This window comes from Bos javanicus, chromosome 15 (genome assembly GCF_032452875.1).
Source record: "Bos javanicus breed banteng chromosome 15, ARS-OSU_banteng_1.0, whole genome shotgun sequence".
NCBI lineage: Eukaryota > Metazoa > Chordata > Mammalia > Artiodactyla > Bovidae > Bos > Bos javanicus.
This window is the reverse complement of record NC_083882.1, coordinates 82,081,769-82,100,114: the sequence shown is the minus strand read 5'-3', so window position 1 is coordinate 82,100,114 and position 18,346 is coordinate 82,081,769. Positions and strand designations below refer to the sequence as shown.

The 18,346-nt window shown below is 40.6% G+C and overlaps 2 protein-coding genes across 2 annotated transcripts; both read left to right on the top strand.

The window, feature by feature from the left end:
- Positions 1 to 1,203: 1,203 nt before the first annotated feature.
- Positions 1,204 to 2,306, top strand: LOC133261518 (olfactory receptor 5B2-like). Its single transcript, XM_061439988.1, has one exon. The coding sequence runs from the start codon at positions 1,368 to 1,370 to the stop codon at positions 2,304 to 2,306; it is 939 nt and encodes a 312-aa protein (XP_061295972.1). The 5' UTR covers positions 1,204 to 1,367.
- A 14,229-nt stretch (positions 2,307 to 16,535) lies between these two features.
- LOC133261573 (olfactory receptor 5B2-like) lies at positions 16,536 to 17,489 on the top strand. The gene has a single exon (XM_061440026.1). It carries the CDS (start codon positions 16,536 to 16,538, stop codon positions 17,487 to 17,489), a length of 954 nt encoding a protein of 317 aa, XP_061296010.1.
- Positions 17,490 to 18,346: the final 857 nt, after the last annotated feature.

The following is an 18,346-nucleotide window of genomic DNA, read 5'->3' as shown; positions in this document are numbered from 1 at the left end:
GTGCTTTTAAAAAATATATTACCTCATTTAACTGTTATAATAATTGTTGATCTAATTACCATCTCATTTTATAGAGACAATGAGGCTCAAAGATGTTATTTCATGAACAATGTCTCCTAGGTTTTAAATTATAGGGCTGCTTTTGAACACATATGTACCTCTTTTCAGAACCCAAGCTCAACATTCCATGGCACACTTTCTTTTAAGAATTGCTCCTTTGGCTATGTATGCCTCTACGATATGCAATGAATAAATATAAGCTTTAGTTTAAAATAAATTCAATTAAATTTCAGTTAGGAGCATGCGTCCTGGAAATCACTCTGCCTGAGTCCAAAGCTTGATTCTGTCAGTTGATACTCAGATAAACTTGCTCAAAACACTTAACCTTTTGTAGGTTTGTTGAGAGGATTAAGCATATTTAAGCATGTTAAACTTAAATGTACTTGGAGTGAGCACTGTATAAACTTAATCTGTTGGTAGATTCAAGTGATTTGTTTTGGAAGATGTGTTTATGGCAAATGTGTAATCAGTCAGTTCAGTTCAGTTGCTCCGTCATGTCCAACTCTTTGTGACCCTATGGACCACAGCACGCCAGGCCTCCCTGTCCATCACCAACTCCTGGAGTTTACTCAAACTCACGTCCATTGAGTCTGTGATGCCATCCAACCACCTCATCCTCTGTCATCCACTTCTCCTCCCTCCTTCAATCTTTCCCAGCATCAGGGTCTTTCCAAATGACCTTCTTCACACCAGGTTGTCAAAGTATTGTGTGATATAAGACTGATAATAATCTCTTTCTGCACCTCAGTTTGTTCATTTGCACAAGTGGGAAATTGACAATGTAATCTGCATGGCTCTTTCAGCTTCAACAGCATGTAACTGTTAGATAATTCATTTGCTAAGTTTTTTATTCCACCCTATGCTTTATTTTTCCCCCCACTTTTTTGGACTGTTTTGAGTCTTTGTTGCTGCTCATGGGCTTTCTATAGTTGTGGTGGGTGGGGTACTTTCTAGTGGTGGCACATTGGCTTTTCATTGCCGTGATTTCTCTTGTTGTGGAGTTTGCGCTCTAGAGTGTGTGGGTTTCAACAGTTGTGGTGCATGGGCTTGGTTGCTCCACAGCATGTGGGACTCTCCTGGATGAGGAATCCAACCCATGCCCCCTCCATCAGCAGGCAGCTTCTTAACCACTAGACCACCAGGGAAGACCAAAACTATGCTTTAGATCAGAGAATCAAGAAGAATAATTTATTGCCATCATAAAATGATAAAATAACAGGGTGTTTATATAATTCCAGGGCAAACTCTTTGCTGTTTACCAGATGCTCTTTGCTTTTTCATTACTACAGAGAATTTAGAAAATTCCCATGGAGAATGGCACAGAGGTGACGGACTTCATCCTGGTGGGTCTAACCAATGCTCCAGAACTTCAGATCCCCCTCTTTATTGTGTTCACCCTCATTTACCTCATCAGTGTTTTGGGAAACCTGGGGATGATCACACTGATCCTGTTGGACTCCTGTCTCCACACCCCAATGTACTTTTTCATCATTAATCTGTCTTTGGTGGACTTTGGCTACTCCTCAGCTGTCACACCGAAAGTGATGGCTGGGTTTCTTAGAGCAGACAAGGTCATCTCATACAATGCCTGTGCTACTCAGATATTCTTTTTCGCAGCCTTTGCCAGTGTGGAAAATTTCCTCTTAGCTGCAATGGCCTATGATCGCCACGCTGCAGTGTGTGAACCCCTACATTACACCATCACCATGAAGAAGAGTGTGTGTGCCCATCTGGCCATAGGCTCCTACGTCTGTGGATTCGTGAATGCCTCCATCCACGTTGGGGGCACGTTCAGTCTTTCTCTGTGTGAGTCCAAGCTGGTCCATCACTTTTTCTGTGATATCCCAGCTGTCATGGCTCTCTCTTGCTCTGATAAACATGTTAGAGAGGTGGTTCTCATTTTAATTTCAGGCTTTAATGTCTTTTTTGCTCTTCTGGTAATATTTATTTCCTACCTTCTCATATTTATCACTGTCTTGAAGATGCACTCAGCTAAGGGATACCAAAAAGCTTTGTCCACCTGCGCTAGTCACCTCTCAGCCGTCAGCATCTTCTATGGGACAATCATCTTCATGTACTTGCAACCCAGCTCCAATCACTCCATGGACACAGACAAAGTAGCCTCTGTGTTCTATGCTATGGTCATCCCCATGCTGAACCCTATAGTCTACAGCCTGAGGAACAAAGAGGTGAAAAGTGCATTCAAGAAGGTTTGGGGGAAGGCAAAATTCTCTCTAGGATTTTAATGCTGCATGATGTACAATAATCTAGTTTTGTTCCTCTTAAGTCTTTCCATTCACATTTTTAGACTTGAAGTACATTTAATTGCTAAAGTTATATTCTTACCACTCAGAAATCTGTTGTATAATAAAAAATAAAGTGTATGTGATACTTGAACTAAATATGGCTCAAGTAAAGCATAAGATATTTTGAGTCCTGCTTCTTAAAAATATTTCTAATGGTTTTTGACCTATTCACTTGCTACACAGGCATTTTCTCTATCACATGGCAGTGCAAACATACATGTAAATCAGTAGGACCAGCAAGTTCATGAACAGAAACACATATGTATGCTCTGTGTGGGCATATGATCACATACGCATTGCCCTGGTAAATTTGTGGTATAAGTGGTTTATAATACAATAATTTAAGATAATTTAAAGGTATTAGAATGCAAATTTATGTCTAATCTTCTTTATTTCTTTAATGGAATATCTGTTTTAAGAGCCTTAATTGGTTAAAAAAAAAAAAAGTTATGTAATCCTAAATGAAAGGATGGGCTTCATTGGCACATTTTATTGAAAGACACATAAATATCACATTCAAATGAAGTTATATTTCTGTCTTGGCTGAGTCATTTTGTAAAACCAAATGTTCACATTACAATTTTCAAAAGGATAAATGAACTTGAATATAAGAAAAATAAAGGAAAATAAAAGCATTTTCCATTATTTATATATGACCACAAAGTTTAATGATATTTTTTAAAAATGCAGAGAGTATTGATAACATTGTGCATTTTCTGTCTGCAAATGCTTTGAAATGGTTGATGCGTCTCATTTGTTCATACTTTAGTTGAGTTAGGTCACATTTTTTGCTCTCCGAGTCTTCTCCCGGCTCCATTCACACCAATTCCCTTGCTATTTCTTGACAACTTCACATGTTTCTGCATCAGAGCCTTTGAATTTGCTGCTCCGAGTGAATGTCCTTAAATGTTATCCTAACCCAGAGACTTCCCTGACTATCTTTATAAAACACTCTCTCATCCCCTTACACACCAACTCTTAACCCTGTATTTTTCTTTATAATCCTTATCAACACTCACTCATGTATATTTATTTGCCCTCTGTTTTGTTAACTATTTCTCCCTGTTAGAATGTAAGTTCCTTAAGAACAGTCACTTTATCTCTTTTTCTCATCATGTGATTCTCTGTACTTAATGGTTATGTGTTTCATAGTAGATTCTCAGTAAACAATTATCAAAAGTACAAATAAATTGAATCTTTTTTGCATCATATGTTAAATCTTTGAACTGCTGATGATTATATTACAGTGTATTCCCCTTAGTAAAATCAAAATCAATTAGGGTATTGGAACATAAATTTATGTTGAACCTTTATTTATTTAATTGAAAAATTGTCCAATGTAGAGGAAGAGTTTTGCCATTTTTCAAATGAAGGTATCATTTTATTGGCACATTTTATGGAAAGCTACCTAAGCATAGCATTTAATGGATTATAATAATATTTCCATCTTGACTCAGTCATTTTGGAGAAATAGCATCTTCACATGATAATTTTCAAAGACATAAAATGACTAGAGTAGAAGAAAACTGGTGGGGCAGAGAAGTGAGGAAACGCAGAAACAAAGGGAAGTAGTCAAGGGAGACCAAATAATAACAGTTTAGTAAGTAAGCAAAGTCTAGGCCCTTTAGTTCCTTCTCAAGGGCTGTAGATAATATTCTGGGCCACAGATACTGAAACCCCCACCAGGTGGAGACATGATGATACGTAATGACCAGACTGTAGTCACGACATAAGCTGCCACAATTCCAAGAATTGGCCAAAAAAAAAACCATGGGAACAAAATGACCCTGGAACTGAAGCTTCATTGTCATTAAAACAATCAAAAGGACACTGGTCAGACCACTGAAGACCAGTTTCAAGATGACTGTGTTGTGTCTACATGTAGCTCCCCCTCTCAGCCTATGAAAGCTTTTGCCCTCTGATTGTTGGGGTTGGGGACAGAGCTGGCCTTTGGACAGGAGTCTGCCCTTCCCGCCAGTTGCCATCATCCAAAATGAAGCAAATTTTCCTTTCCACCAACCTTGCCTTTAATGACTTTTGAGTGGTGAACAGTCAGAACCCACTTTCAGTTACACAATGAACTTTTGGAATCCACAGCATCTGATAGATCATCTGAAACCATCTTAAACATTTTTTCCTTTGGAATTATATCTCATTAAGTGGTGAGTAACATCAGATAGATTCTATATAGTAAGTCACAAAAAACACAAAGATAAGAAACTATTAAAAGTTTTTAATATTTGATTCAATTTGGAAAATTACTTCATATGCTGAATGTATAATTAACTCTAATAACTCTAACGGCTTCCCTGGTGGCTCAGATGGTAAAGCATCTGCCTGCAATGCGGGAGACACGGGTTCAATGCCTGGGTAGGGAAGATCCCCTGGAGAAGGAAATGGCAATCCACCCCAGCACTCTTGCCTGGAAAATCCCATGGATGGAGGAGCCTGATAAGTTACAGTCCATGGGATTGCAAACACCCATATTGAATGTAAATATAACCTATATTCAGTAAACTAGTATGAAATATAATTATCACTTGATTTTTGCCTTCCAGTGATCTGTAATAATGCTACACAATGGTATTTGTTCCTTTGCCTTCTCTATCTCTATGCAATTAGAAGCATTCAGCATCTCAAGGTTTATAAGACTGTGCTTTAATGCCTTAAGGCAGTCATGCTGATTCTAGCGGGACAAGCATAATTTTATGTCACCAGTGTGTATTGATGGGGTACTAGTGACATTCCCTCTAGCTCTAAAGTCTATGCGACGAGGAATGTTTCTCTTGCTAGAATCATTTTGTTATTATTATTTTAAATATTTTTAAAATTTTAGAGCACTCTAAAATTTTCAAAACAGTTTACAGAGGTATTACTGACAATTCCCATATACCCATTCCCTGACCCAGTTTCCCCTACTGGGACTCTCTTTACCACATGTGAAAGGGAAACTCTGTCAGTCGTGTCCTACTCTCTGTGTTTCTCCAGGTCAGCACACTGGAGTGGATAGCCCTTCCCTTCTCCAGGGTGTCTTCCCAACCCAGAGATCGAACCCAGGCCTCCCGCATTGCAGGCAGCCTCTTCACTGGCTGAGCCACCAGGGACCTTTGTCAAACGTGGGCATCAACATTGGCATTACTACTACTTAAACTTCAGATTTTACCTGGATTTTGCAATTTTTTCCAACCAATTTTTTTCTCTTCTAGGAGACAACTCAGGAACAACATTGAGTGGACATCTCACGGTTCCTTCATTCCTTCTTGTCTATGACAGTTTCTCAGTCTTTCCTCATTTTTCATATTCCTAAAGTTTGGGGGAATACTAACTAGATGTTTTGTAAAGTCTCCTAACTTGCATTTGTTTGAATTTTTTTTATCATCGTTAGATGAAGGTTGGGGGTTTATGTGAAGAATAAGACCCCTTTTCATCTTCTTATACAAGGGGTTACATGTAAACAACATGACTCGATGCTGTGATATTAACTTCAGTCACTGGCCCAAGATAGCTTTTCTATGTTGTCCAGTGTCAAGAAAATTTTTCCCTTTTCTATTTTTTTCTTTTTTGTAAGCAACTCACTAAGTCTATTTGATCCTCCAGGCTATGGAGGACTAAGGTTGACCTCCTGCAGTGGAGGAGAATATACCAATAAATTATTTAGAATGCTTATGAGGGAAAAAATGATCTCTTCTCCACCACTTATTTATTTATTCAATTATTTGTTTATGTAACCATAGGAACACATATTTACTCTGCACTTTGTATTGTAATCCAATATTATATTGATTTATTTATTTTGCTTAAATTGTTCCAAGTTTGGTCATTGGAAACTCTTTAATTTTTTTTTTCCTGTTTCCTTTTGACATGTCCCCTATCCTTTTATATTTGAACACTTATTTATATTTGAGAGTTACAAGACACTCAGGGTCATCTTGTATTTAACCTGCTCAGTCCCAGAATTAATAAATTATTTCTTCAAAGAGCTCTGCTTTAATCTATTAGAGGAAGATATTTGGAAAATAGGATCCAGGAGCCAGGAAGGCTCATTGTTACTGAGGTGCCACTTCTAGGCACTCTTAGAAGATAAAACTAGGAAATATATATGTACACTAAGAAACATTTGGACTCCCCTGGTGGCTCAGTGGTAAAGAATCCACCTACAATGCAGGAGTGTGGGTTCAATACCGGGGTCAAGAAGATCCCCTGGAAAAGAAATAGCAACCCACTCCAGTATTCTTGCCTGGGACATTCCATGGACAGAAGAAGCCTGGTGGACTACAGTCCATGGAGTCACAAAAGAGTCGGACTTGATGTAGAGACTTAATAACAATAACAAATATATACATCCAAAGGTGTGTTTCTTTCTATATCAATCTATCTATGTCTACAGTAGGAGAAGGCAATGGCACCCCACTCCAGTACTCTTGCCTGGAAAATCCCATGGATGGAGGAGCCTGGTAGGCTGCAGTCCATGGGGTCACTAAAAGTAGGACACAACTGAAGCGGCTTAGCAGCATATCTACAGTAAGCTAAATAATACATTCATCCTGCTAGTTCTTTCAGCCTTCTCCACTTACTTATGTGTGACTTCCCCTCTCTATTTCTGGCTTTCTAAGGGTTTTTATCATGAAATTGGATTTTATCAAATAATTTTTTCTGCAGCAGTTGATATGATCATGTTATTTTCTTTATTAGCATATTAATATGCCAGATTACAGTGACTGATATTTAAATGTTGCATCAGCCTGGCATACATGGAATAAATCCCATTTAGTTGTGGTGTATAATTCTTTTCATACTTTGCTGGATTTGGTTTGGTAATATTTTGTTGAGGACTTCTGCGTTTATGTTCATGAGAAATACTGGTCTGTAACTTTCTTTGATTTTAATGTATTTTTCTGGTGTTAGCATTAGGGTACTTTCTATACTTTTTTTTTTTTTTTTTTTTTTGGTCACTTGCAATTAAAAAACTTATTAAAACTTGTATTTAAATATTGTTGAATTAGGAAACCTGAGAATAGATCTCCATGTGCTTTTAATTCATGGCTTTTATCTTTATTTTCTTCCCCAGCTGAGTTGGAATGCTTTTGCTGGGACAAAGTTGATCCAACACCAAGGGTAATGGGTGACTCGGCCAAGGTAATGTGAGTAAGTAGAGACAAAGAAGCATGTCTTTTCCTCCTGTATTTAAGACCTAAAGTCCACAAACTTCTCCATATTTGGCGTTGTGCTAAGAAGCCTGGTTGTGACCCCAGGACAGCTTGGGAACCTGACCCCCAACCCCTTGGGAAACTGAGCGACCGCGGTGGCAGCGCTCTGCCCCTTTTGATGGAGTTTCCTCCGGCGTCACCAGCCCCACCCATCACGCAGATGTGGTTGCTGACACACGATCGTGGATGGACAGAGCAGAAATCAACTCTGGCCAACGTAACAGAAAGGAGTTTATTGGAAGAATAATGAAGTACTCACAAAACCAAGAAGAATGATGGCTAATTAAGTTCAGGAAATCAGTGTTAAAGAAAGGAAACCAGAAGGCAGTGTTTTCTAACACAGGAAAGATTAAACCCCTGACATAGTTTTCTTAAGACAGTTCCTCTGACACACCCATCACTTCTACCTTAGGCTGTCATAATCCCAGCTGAGGGCCCTTTGCTAATGTCAAATGCCACAGCACCTGATATCAACAAATTCTGACTCTCCCAACCTCAGTATGTTACCTGTGGCATCCCCTTGACTGAGATGAGTACTTCTGTTGCTGGCTGAGCAGTGAGCACGGTAAGTATAATGACAATAATAAGTGTAAGTGTAGTCGCCCAGTCATGTCTGACTCTTTGCGACCCCATGGACTGTAGCCTATCAGGCTCCTCCGTCCATGGGATTCTCCAGGCAAGAATACTGGAGTGGGTTGCCATTTCCTTCTCCAGGGGATCTTCCAGACCCAGGGATCAAACCTGGGTCTTCCACATCACAGGCAGATGCTTTACCCTCTGAGCCACCAGGGAAGCCCAATGACAATAATAATAGCTCTCATTTATATAGTTTCTTAGAACATTGATGCTGTTCTCTGTGCTTTACATGTCTTAACTTATTTAATCCTCACAACAACTCCATGAATAGGTACTATTATTCCCATTTTATGTAGGAAATGGAGGCTTACAGACACTAAATAATTTGCCTGAGGTCCAGGGCAGTTTGGACAGAATCAGGGCTTGAAACCATGCCTCTCTAGAGGTTCTCTAGGAGACCCTTGAACATGCTGTTGTATAGATTTCCACCAAGTTTCACATACTGGGGAATTATCAAAAATAGGAAAAGTTAGGGTTAAGAATGTCCATTTCTGGAAGAACAAAAATGGTATGGACCTAACAGAAGCAGAAGATATTAAGAAGAGGTGGCAAGAACACACAGAAGAACTATACAAAAATGATCTTCATGACCCAGATAACCATGATGGTGTGATCACTCACTTAGAGCCAACATCCTGGAATGCAAAGTAAAGCAGGCGTTAGGAAGCATCACTAAGAAAAAAACTAGTGGAGGTGATGGAATTCCAGTTGAGCTATTTCAAATCCTAAAGGATGATGCTGTGAAAGTGCTGCACTCAATATGCCAGCAAATTTGGAAAACTCAGCAGTGGCCACAGGACTGGAAAAGGTCAGTTTTCATTCCAATCCCAATGAAAGGCAATGCCAAACAATGCTCAAACTACCACACAATTGTACTCATCTCACACGCTAGTAAAGTAATGCTCAAAATTCTCCAAGCCAGACTTCAATAGCACGTGAACTGTGAATTTCCAGGTATACAAGCTGGTTTTAGAAAAGGCAGAGGAACCAGAGATAAAATTGTTAACATCTGTTGGATCATAGCAAAAGCAAGAAAGTTCCAGAAAAACATCTATTTCTGCTTTATTGACTATGCCAAAATCTTTGACTGTGTGGACCATAACAAACTGAAAAATTCTTCAGGAGGTGGTAAAACCAGAGCACTTGACCTGTGTCCAGAGAAATTTGTATACAGGTCAGGAAGCAACAGTTAGAACTGGACATGGAACAACAGACTGGTTCCAAACAGGAAAAGGAGTACGTCAAGCCTGTATATTGTCATCCTGTTTATTTAACTTATATGCAGAGTATATCATGAGAAACACTGGGCTGGAGGAAGCACAAGCTGGAATCAAGACTGTTGGGAGAAATATCAATAACCTCGGATATGCAGATGATACCACCCTTATGGCAGAAAGCAAAGAAGAACTAAAGAGCCTCTTGATGAAAGTGAAAGAAGAGAGTGAAAAAGTTGGCTTAAAGCTCAACATTCAGAAAACTAAGATCATGGCATCTGGTCCCATCACTTCATGGGAAATAGATGGAGAAACAGTGAAAACAGTGACAGACTTTATTTCTTTTGGGCTCCAAAATCACTGCAGATACTGGCTGCAGCCGTGAAATTAAAAGATGCTTGCTCCTTGCAAGAAAAGTTATGACAAACCTCAGTTCAGTTCAGTCGCTCAGTCATGTCCGACTCTTTGCAACCCCATGAATCGCAGCACGCCAGGCCTCCCTGTCTATCGTCAACTCCCTGAGTTCACTCAAACTCATGTCCATCGAGTCAGTGATGCCATCCAGCCATCTCATCCTCTGTCGTCCCCTTCTCCTCCTGCCCCCAATCCCTCCCAGCATCAGGGTCTTTTCCAATGAGTCAACTCTTCTCATTAGGTGGCCAAAGTATTGGAGTTTCAGCTTCAACATCAGTCCTTCCAATGAACACCCAGGACTGATCTCCTTTAGGATGGACTGGTTGGATCTCCTTGCAGTCCAAGGGACTCTCAAGAGTCTTCTCCAACACCACAGTTCAAAAGCATCAATTCTTCAGTGCTCAGCTTTCTTCACAGTCCAACTCTCACATTCATACATGACTACTGGAAAAACCATAGCCTTGACTAGATGGACCTTTGTTGGCAAAGTAATATCTCTGCTTCTCAACATGCTATCTAGGTTGGTCATAACTTTCCTTCCAAGGAGTAAGCGTCTTTTAATTTCATGGCTGCAATCACCATCTGCAGTGATTCTGGAGCCCCAAAAATAAAATCTGACACTGTTTCCACTGTTTCCCCATCTATTTCCCATGAAGTGATGGGACCAGATGCCATGATCTTAGTTTTCTGAATGTTGAGCTTTAAGCCAACTTTTTCACTCTCCTCTTTCACTTTCATCAAGAGGTTTTTTAGTTCCTCTTCACTTTCTGCCACAAGGGTGATGTCATCTGCATATCTGAGGTTATTGATATTTCTCCCCACAATCTTGATTCCAGCTTGTTCTTTGTCCAGCCCAGTATTTCTCATGATGTACTCTGCGTATAAGTTAAATAAGCAGGGTGACAATATATAGCCTTAACGTATTCCTTTTCCTGTTTGGAACCAGTCTGTTTTTCTATGTCTGGTTCTAACTGTTGCTTCCTGACCTGAATATAGGTTTCTCAAGAGGCAGATCAGGTGGTCTGGTATTTCCATCTCTTTCAGAATTTTCCACAGTTTATTGTGATCCACACAGTCAAAGGCTTTGGCATAGTCAATAAAGCAGAAATAGATGCTTTTCTGGAACTCTCTTGCTTTTTCCATGATCCAGCAAATGTTGGCAATTTGATCTCTGGTTCCTCTGTCTTTTCTAATACAGCTTGAACATCTGGAAGTTCACGGTTCACATATTGCTGAAGCCTGGCTTGGAGAATTTTGAGCATTACTTTACTAGCATGTGAGATGAGTGCAACTGTGCGGTAGTTTGAGCATTGTTTGGCATTGCCTTTCATTGGGATTGGAATGAAAACTGACCTTTTCCAGTCCTGTGGCCACTGCTGAGTTTTCCAAATTTGCTGGCATATTGAGTGCAGCACTTTCACAGCATCATCTTTCAAGATTTGAAATAGCTCAACTGGAATTCCATCACCTCCTAGATAGCATATTAAAAAGCAGAGACATTACTTTACCAACAAAGGTGTATCTAGTCAAAGCTATGGTTTTTCCAGTAGTCATGTGTGGAAGTGAGAGTTTGACTATAAAGAAAGCTGAGCACTGAAGAATTGATGCTTTTGAACTGTCGTATTGGAGAAGACTCTTGAGAGTCCCTTGGACTGGAAGGAGATCCAACCAGTCCATCCTAAAGGATTTCAGTCCTGAATATTCATTGGAAGGACTGATGCTGAAGCTGAAACTCTAATAGTTTGGCCACTTGATGCGAAGAGTGGACTCATTGGAAAAGACCCTGATGCTGGGAGGGATTGGGAGCAGGAGGAGAAGGGGACAACAGAGGATGAGATGGCTGGATGGTATCACTGACTCACTGGACATGAGTTTGGGTAAACTCTGCGAGTTGGTGATGGACAGGGAGGCCTGGCGTGCTGCAATCCATGCGGTTGCAAAGAGTCAGACACGACTGAGGGACTGACGTGAAGTGAGGGTAAAGAACTTCCAGAAAAATGGAAGCTCCTAGTGGTCATGTTACAGTTTCCACATAGAAATATATTTGAATTTTTGTTTTGGTGGAGTCCCAGAATTGTTCAGTCTTGTCCATAACTGGAGGAAAAACAGCAAACATGCTACTGATGAATCCTTGCTTTGCGATTTTTGACACCTTAAGAAAGTTCATGTTTTGACCCTCCTCTGTCTTATTTCTTGGTTTGTTACTTATTCATATGCATCCCCAATCCCACAACTATATGTTAAGGTCTTTGAAATTAACTCATGGTGACTTTTAAGTCTCCTTGGACTGCAAGGAGATCAAACCAGTCAATCCTGAAGGAAATCAACCCTGAATATTTATTGAAAGGACTGATGCCAAAGCTGAAGCTCCAGTACCTTGGCCACCTGATGTGAAGAGCCATCTCATTGGAAAAGACCCTGATGCTGTGAAAGATTGAGGGCAGGAGGAGAAGGGGACGACAGAGGATGAGATGGTTGGATGGCATCAGTGACTCGATGGACATGAACTTGAGCAAACACTGAGACATAGTGAAGAGCAGAGAAGACGGTCGTGCTGCCGTCCACAGGATCAGAGTCGGACGTGACTTAGTGGCTGAACACCACCACCACAAGGGATAAATGATTTATTTCAGAGAAAATCACACTTTCAGAAATGGAGGCTCTTTTACAAAGAAAATTAAGACTTTGTGTTTTATAGTATTTGATGAGTTTACCATGTACCAGGCTGTTCGAAGAACTTTATGAGCATCAACGAATACGTTCCTCATAACATCCATAAGAAGTAAGCACTATCATCACCTCCTTTTTATAAATGAGGGACTGACGTGCAGAAGGGTTATGTCGCCTGTAACAGTTTTGTTGTGAATTTAGGAAGTCATATCGCTGTGAGATAATGGAATTAATGCCCTAGCATAGCTTTCATTATTCCTCTAATGATTCTGTCTGATTCTATCAGGAAAGTTAGTGACAAATCTCTTCTAAAGATATCTGCAGTATCAAAAGAAATAACGTCAAGTGATGTAGATATATCATGTTGTGCCTTCACAAACTAAGGTAGGTCTCTACGGACAGTTTAATTGCTTCTTCTCCAGGTGGAATGAGAGATGGTGGCTTCCCTCCTGGGTACGTGATCCCCTGATAACTTCCTGTACGCATAAATCCATCTGGTTTCCATTCACTGGCCTGTAACATCGCAATGACTGTGACATTGTTTTAGATGGACCAGTCTGTTTGTCAGAGGCCCTTTGGCATTCTTCTATAAATCTTAAGGTAATAGTTTGTCCATTTTACTAAGTGGACTTATTTCCCAGGCATATTACTCTGAGCCTGTAACAACAATCAGGGATAAAACCCCAAGCTAAAATGTCCATGGTGAGTACGATAATCCTTTCTTGACATTGCTCAGCCCTTTATAGAGTGCATGCAAGGATGTTCTCCTATTTGTCCTCACAGCAACATCCCTGTGTGACACATTTGAAAGTATTTTATCATCCTCACTTAAAAATTACATTTTCCTTATATCTCCCTGCCTCTGGAGAACTTCAGTCTTTGTGATGAGACATGTAGAAAAAGCTTCAATAGGATACTTTCTCTTTGAGTGGGACTAACAATTTGAAGGTCACAAGGGAAGTTGTGCCACTTTCCTTGAAAAGTAAGGTAAATTTCTAGATCAGTTCTATGGCCTAGTTTAGACTGTGGTCTTACAAGATGTGCTGTGTAAAGTTACAAAGGCAGTGTGTCCCCGTGAATTTCTTTGGAGTTTAAAATCCTGAGTTTTAATGCTCTCATGTTCCCAAGCTAGAGTCCAGATGTTTCAACAACTTTCATTAACTAATAAATGACTTTTCTCAAGTAATAGAAGATGATATTTTTCTGAGCACAATCCCTGTGTTTAGGGCGGCACTCAGAAAATGGTGGGTACTCAGTAAATGTTTACCAAGGCACTGAGTGGACAAATGAAGACATGAATAAGTCACTAAATGAACTCCATGGAACCACTATGAAGTACATGGTCCTGTGTTACTAGAGCAGTCTCGGGTGTAACTTTGCACGGGATTTTAGGAAGCCCGAGATCAAAAGATTTAGGCTTTTTGAATAAGAAATCTACATGAAAAAAAATATGATTTACATTGTCGCTCAGCACATCTACCCACCTAATGCGTACAGTAGAAATAAAACTTTCATGGAGCCCTAGCGTATTTTTATCTGAAACATACCTTTACTTCCTGTGCTTTTCTATTTTCTCTATTAGTTTCAGGCACACAACACAGTGGTTTGATATTTGTATATATAGCAAAATGATCATCAGAATAATGATGTCACCATGCATAGATACAACTTTTTCAAATATGCAGTGTAGCATTATTGCCTGTAATGTACATTATATTCCCATGATTTATTTTGTAACTGAAATTTGTCTCATCTGACTCTTTCACCCCCGTCACCCACCCTCCACTCCCCTGTCTCTGACAGCCATCAGGATAAACCATCCTGGATTCATCTTGTGATCTAAACGTATTTCACTAAGTAAGACTGACTCTTGAACAACATGAGATTTAGGGGCAGTGACCCTCAGCACAGTCGAAAATCTGCATTTAACATGCAATTGACTCTCCATTTCTTAGACCTCAGATAGATCATAGTTGCTTGGATGATAATCTCATTCTTCACACTGTTCACCTCCAGAAAGACAGTGATATATCACTTTTTTCTCAGGTGATAATCTAATAGGAGAGCTGAGAAGATCAAATGAAATATTTATTCTTCTCAGACTACTTGGCATATGGTAAGTGCTCAGTGAATAGGAGTGATGTCTTGCTTAGGAACGACAGTGATAAAAGTATAAATGGGGACTTCCCTGGCAGTCCAGGGGTTCAGATTTTGCCTTCCAGTGCAGGGGGTGTGGGTTTGATCCCTGGTCAGGAAGCTAAGACCCCACATGCCTCAGGGCCAAAATAACCTATATGTGAAACAGAAGCAATATTGTAACAAATTCAATAAAGATTTCAAAACTGGTCCACATCAAAAAAAGTCTTCAGAAAAAGTAATCTGCAGAGGAAGCACAACTTTCAACCGGTATAAAAATAAGCAATAGACATTAGCAGTATGTATGTGCTCAGTCACATCTGACTCTTTGTGACCCCAGGGACTGTAGCCCGTCAGGCTCCTCTGTCCATGGGATTCTCCAGGCAAAAACGCGGGACTGGGCTGCCATTTCCTCCTCCAAGTCATCTTTCCTTCCCAAGGATCGAACCTGCATCATCTGCACTGCAGGCAGGTTCTTTACCTGCTGAGACATCAGGGAAGCCCAAGCAATAGGTATTTTGTACATAATGAAGTGGTTGTTTGGAATAGCTGAGTGGGGTCAGGAACTAATGAATACAGTGCATGCCTTTACAGATGGCAAGATGCAGGTGAGAAGCTGCCAGCCTCAGGGTTATTGGGAACCTTATATTGATAGATACAATGGTCATCTAGGTTAAATGCACCCATCCCAGCCCATTTTAGTTCACTGATTCCTAAAATGTCGATGTTAAGTCTTGCCGTCTCCTGCTTGACCGCTGCCAATTCGCCTTGATTCATGGACCTGACATTCCGGGATCCTATGCAGTATTGTTAGAACTGGACATGGAACAACAGACTGGTTTCAAATCAGGAAAGGAATACGTCAGGCTGTATATTGTCACCCTGCTTATTTAACTTATATGCACAGTACATCATACGAAATGCTGGGCTGGATGAAGCATAAGCTGGAATCAAGAGTGCTGGGAGAAATATCAACAACCTCAGATATGCATATGATGCCACTCTTATGGCCAAAAGCAAAGAACTAAAGAGCCTCTTGATGAAAGTGAAAGCGGAGAGTGAAAAAGTTGGCTTAAAACTCAACATTCAGAAAACGAAGATCATGGCATCTGCTCCCATCACTTCATGACAAATAGATGGAGAAGCAATGGAAATAGTCACAGACTTTATTTTTTTGGGCTCCAAAATCACTGCAGATGGTGACTGCAGCCATGAAATTAAAAGATGCTTGCTCCTTGGAAGAAAAGCTATGACCAACCTAGGCAGCATATTCAAAAGCAGAGACATTACTTTGCCAACAAAGGTCCGTCTAGTCAAGGCTATGGTTTCTCCAGTGGTCATGTGTGGATGTGAGAGTTGTACTATAAAGAAAGCTGAGTGATGAAGAATTGATGCTTTTGAGCTGTGGTGTTGGAGAAGACTCTTGAGAGTCCCTTGGACTGCAAGGAGATCCAACCAATCCATCCTAAAGGAAATCAGTCCTGAATATTCATTGGAAGGACTGATGCTGAAGCTGAAACTCCAGTACTTTGGCCACCTGATGCAAAGAACTGACTCATTGGAAAAGACCCTGATGCTGGGAAAGATTGAAGGCAGGAGGAGAAGGGGATGACAGGATGAGATGGTTGGATGGCATCACCAAGTCAATGGACATGAGTTTGAGTAAGCTCCGGGAGTTGGTGATGGACAGGGAGGCCTTGTGTGCTGAAGTCCATGGGGTCACAAAGAGTTGGACACGACTGAGCAAATGAACTGAACTGAGCTATACTGACAGTGGTGTCAAGGCGTGCTCGAGTCATTCAGGTGACGGAATGTGCATGAGTCATTTTCCATGCATCAATAATTCATCCATTTTGCTTCCCTTGTTCTGACAGGTGAAACATCATTTCAAAATGCCCTTCATGGAGAACAGCACTGAGGTGAATGAGTTCAGACTCTTGGGACTGACGGATGCCCCAGAGTTGCAAGTCCCCCTGTTTATAATATTCACGTTCATATATCTCATCACTCTCACTGGAAATCTTGGGATGATCACGTTGATCCTGCTGGACTCTCGTCTCCACACCCCCATGTATTTTCTCCTCAGCAACCTCTCTCTGGTGGATTGTGTTTACTCCTCAGCTGTGACTCCCAAGGTGATGGCTGGGCTTCTCACTGGAGATAAGGTCATCTCCTACGGGGGGTGTGTTGCTCAGATGTTCTTCTTTGTGGCCTTTGCCAGTGTAGACTGTCTGCTCCTGGCTGTCGTGGCCTGTGACCGGCATGCCGCCGTGTGTAAGCCTCTACATTACGCCAGCAGTGTGACCCCCTGTGTGTGCGCTCAGACGGTCATGGCCTGCTACGTCTGGGGCTTTGCTGAGTCTGCCATCCACACTGGATTCGCTTTCTGCCTCTCCTTCTGCCATTCCAATGTGGTCCATCACTTCTTCTGTGATATTCCTCCAATCCTGGCTCTTTCCTGCTCTGATATCTATGTAAATGAGATGGTTCTCTTTATTCTAGCAGCTTTCAATGTCTTTTTTGCCCTGATGGTAATTGTGAGCTCCTATCTGTTTATATTCTTTGCCATCCTGAGAATGCGCTCAGTGGAGGGACGGAAGAAAGCCTTTTCCACCTGTTCTTCTCACCTCACTGCTGTCACCATCTTCTATGGAACTGTGATCTTCATGTACTTACAACCAAGTTCTAATCATTCTATGGACACCGACCAGATGGCATCTGTGTTCTATACAATAATCGTACCCATGTTGAACCCTCTCGTCTATAGTCTAAGGAATAAAGAGGTTAGTAATGCTTTCAGGAGAGCCATTGAGAAGATGAAGCTTCTGTTCAGTACACAGATTTAATTAAAGAGATTATACAATATGTATTGCTAATCCATTATCTATTATTTTGTGATAAACTCCCAAGAAACTTAGTGGCTACAGTAGTAGTTAAAGTGAAAGTGTTCATTGTTCAGACGTGTCCAACTCTTTGTGACCACAAAGACTGTATCCTGCCAGGCTCCTCTGTCCATGGGATTCTCCAGGCAAGAATATTTCAGTGGGTTGCCATTCCCTTCTCCAGGGGATCATCCTGACCCAGAGATTGAATCCAAGTCTCCTGTATTGCAGACAGATTCTTTACCACTTAAGCCACCAGGGAAGCTTAAAACAACTGTTTATTATTTCTCTTAGTTCTATGGTTGGCAGGATGTTTATTTTTCTGCTTTCACATGGACTCATGAGGATGCCTATTTTCTGCATGGTTAGCTGGGCTGAAAGTTTAAAGATGTCCTTATATATCTGGATGCTGACTCTGGCTACTCTCTATCTCTTCTACACATGGTCTTTGATCCTCCAGAGGCTGGAAAAGCTTTCTCTCATAATATTTTCAGGCTAACATTCTCACAGTGTGATAGCAAAACTAAAAATCTTCTTAAAGTCCAGACTCCCAACTCATGACATTTTTTTTTTGACCATGTTATACTAATCAATGCATGTCAAAAGGATGGTCAAGATCCAAACATGAAGAAAAAGACTCTGTCTCTTGAGGAAAAGAACTGCAAAGAATTTCTACCCATAATTTATTTATCACAATTAGGTTAAACTTCTGTAACAAAGAGAGACAAAATACAGTGGATTTTAAACTAGAACTATTTATTTCTCAAATAGTGGTAGCTAATGCAGCATGGTGAAAATGAATTATCTAGACAACTTGTGTG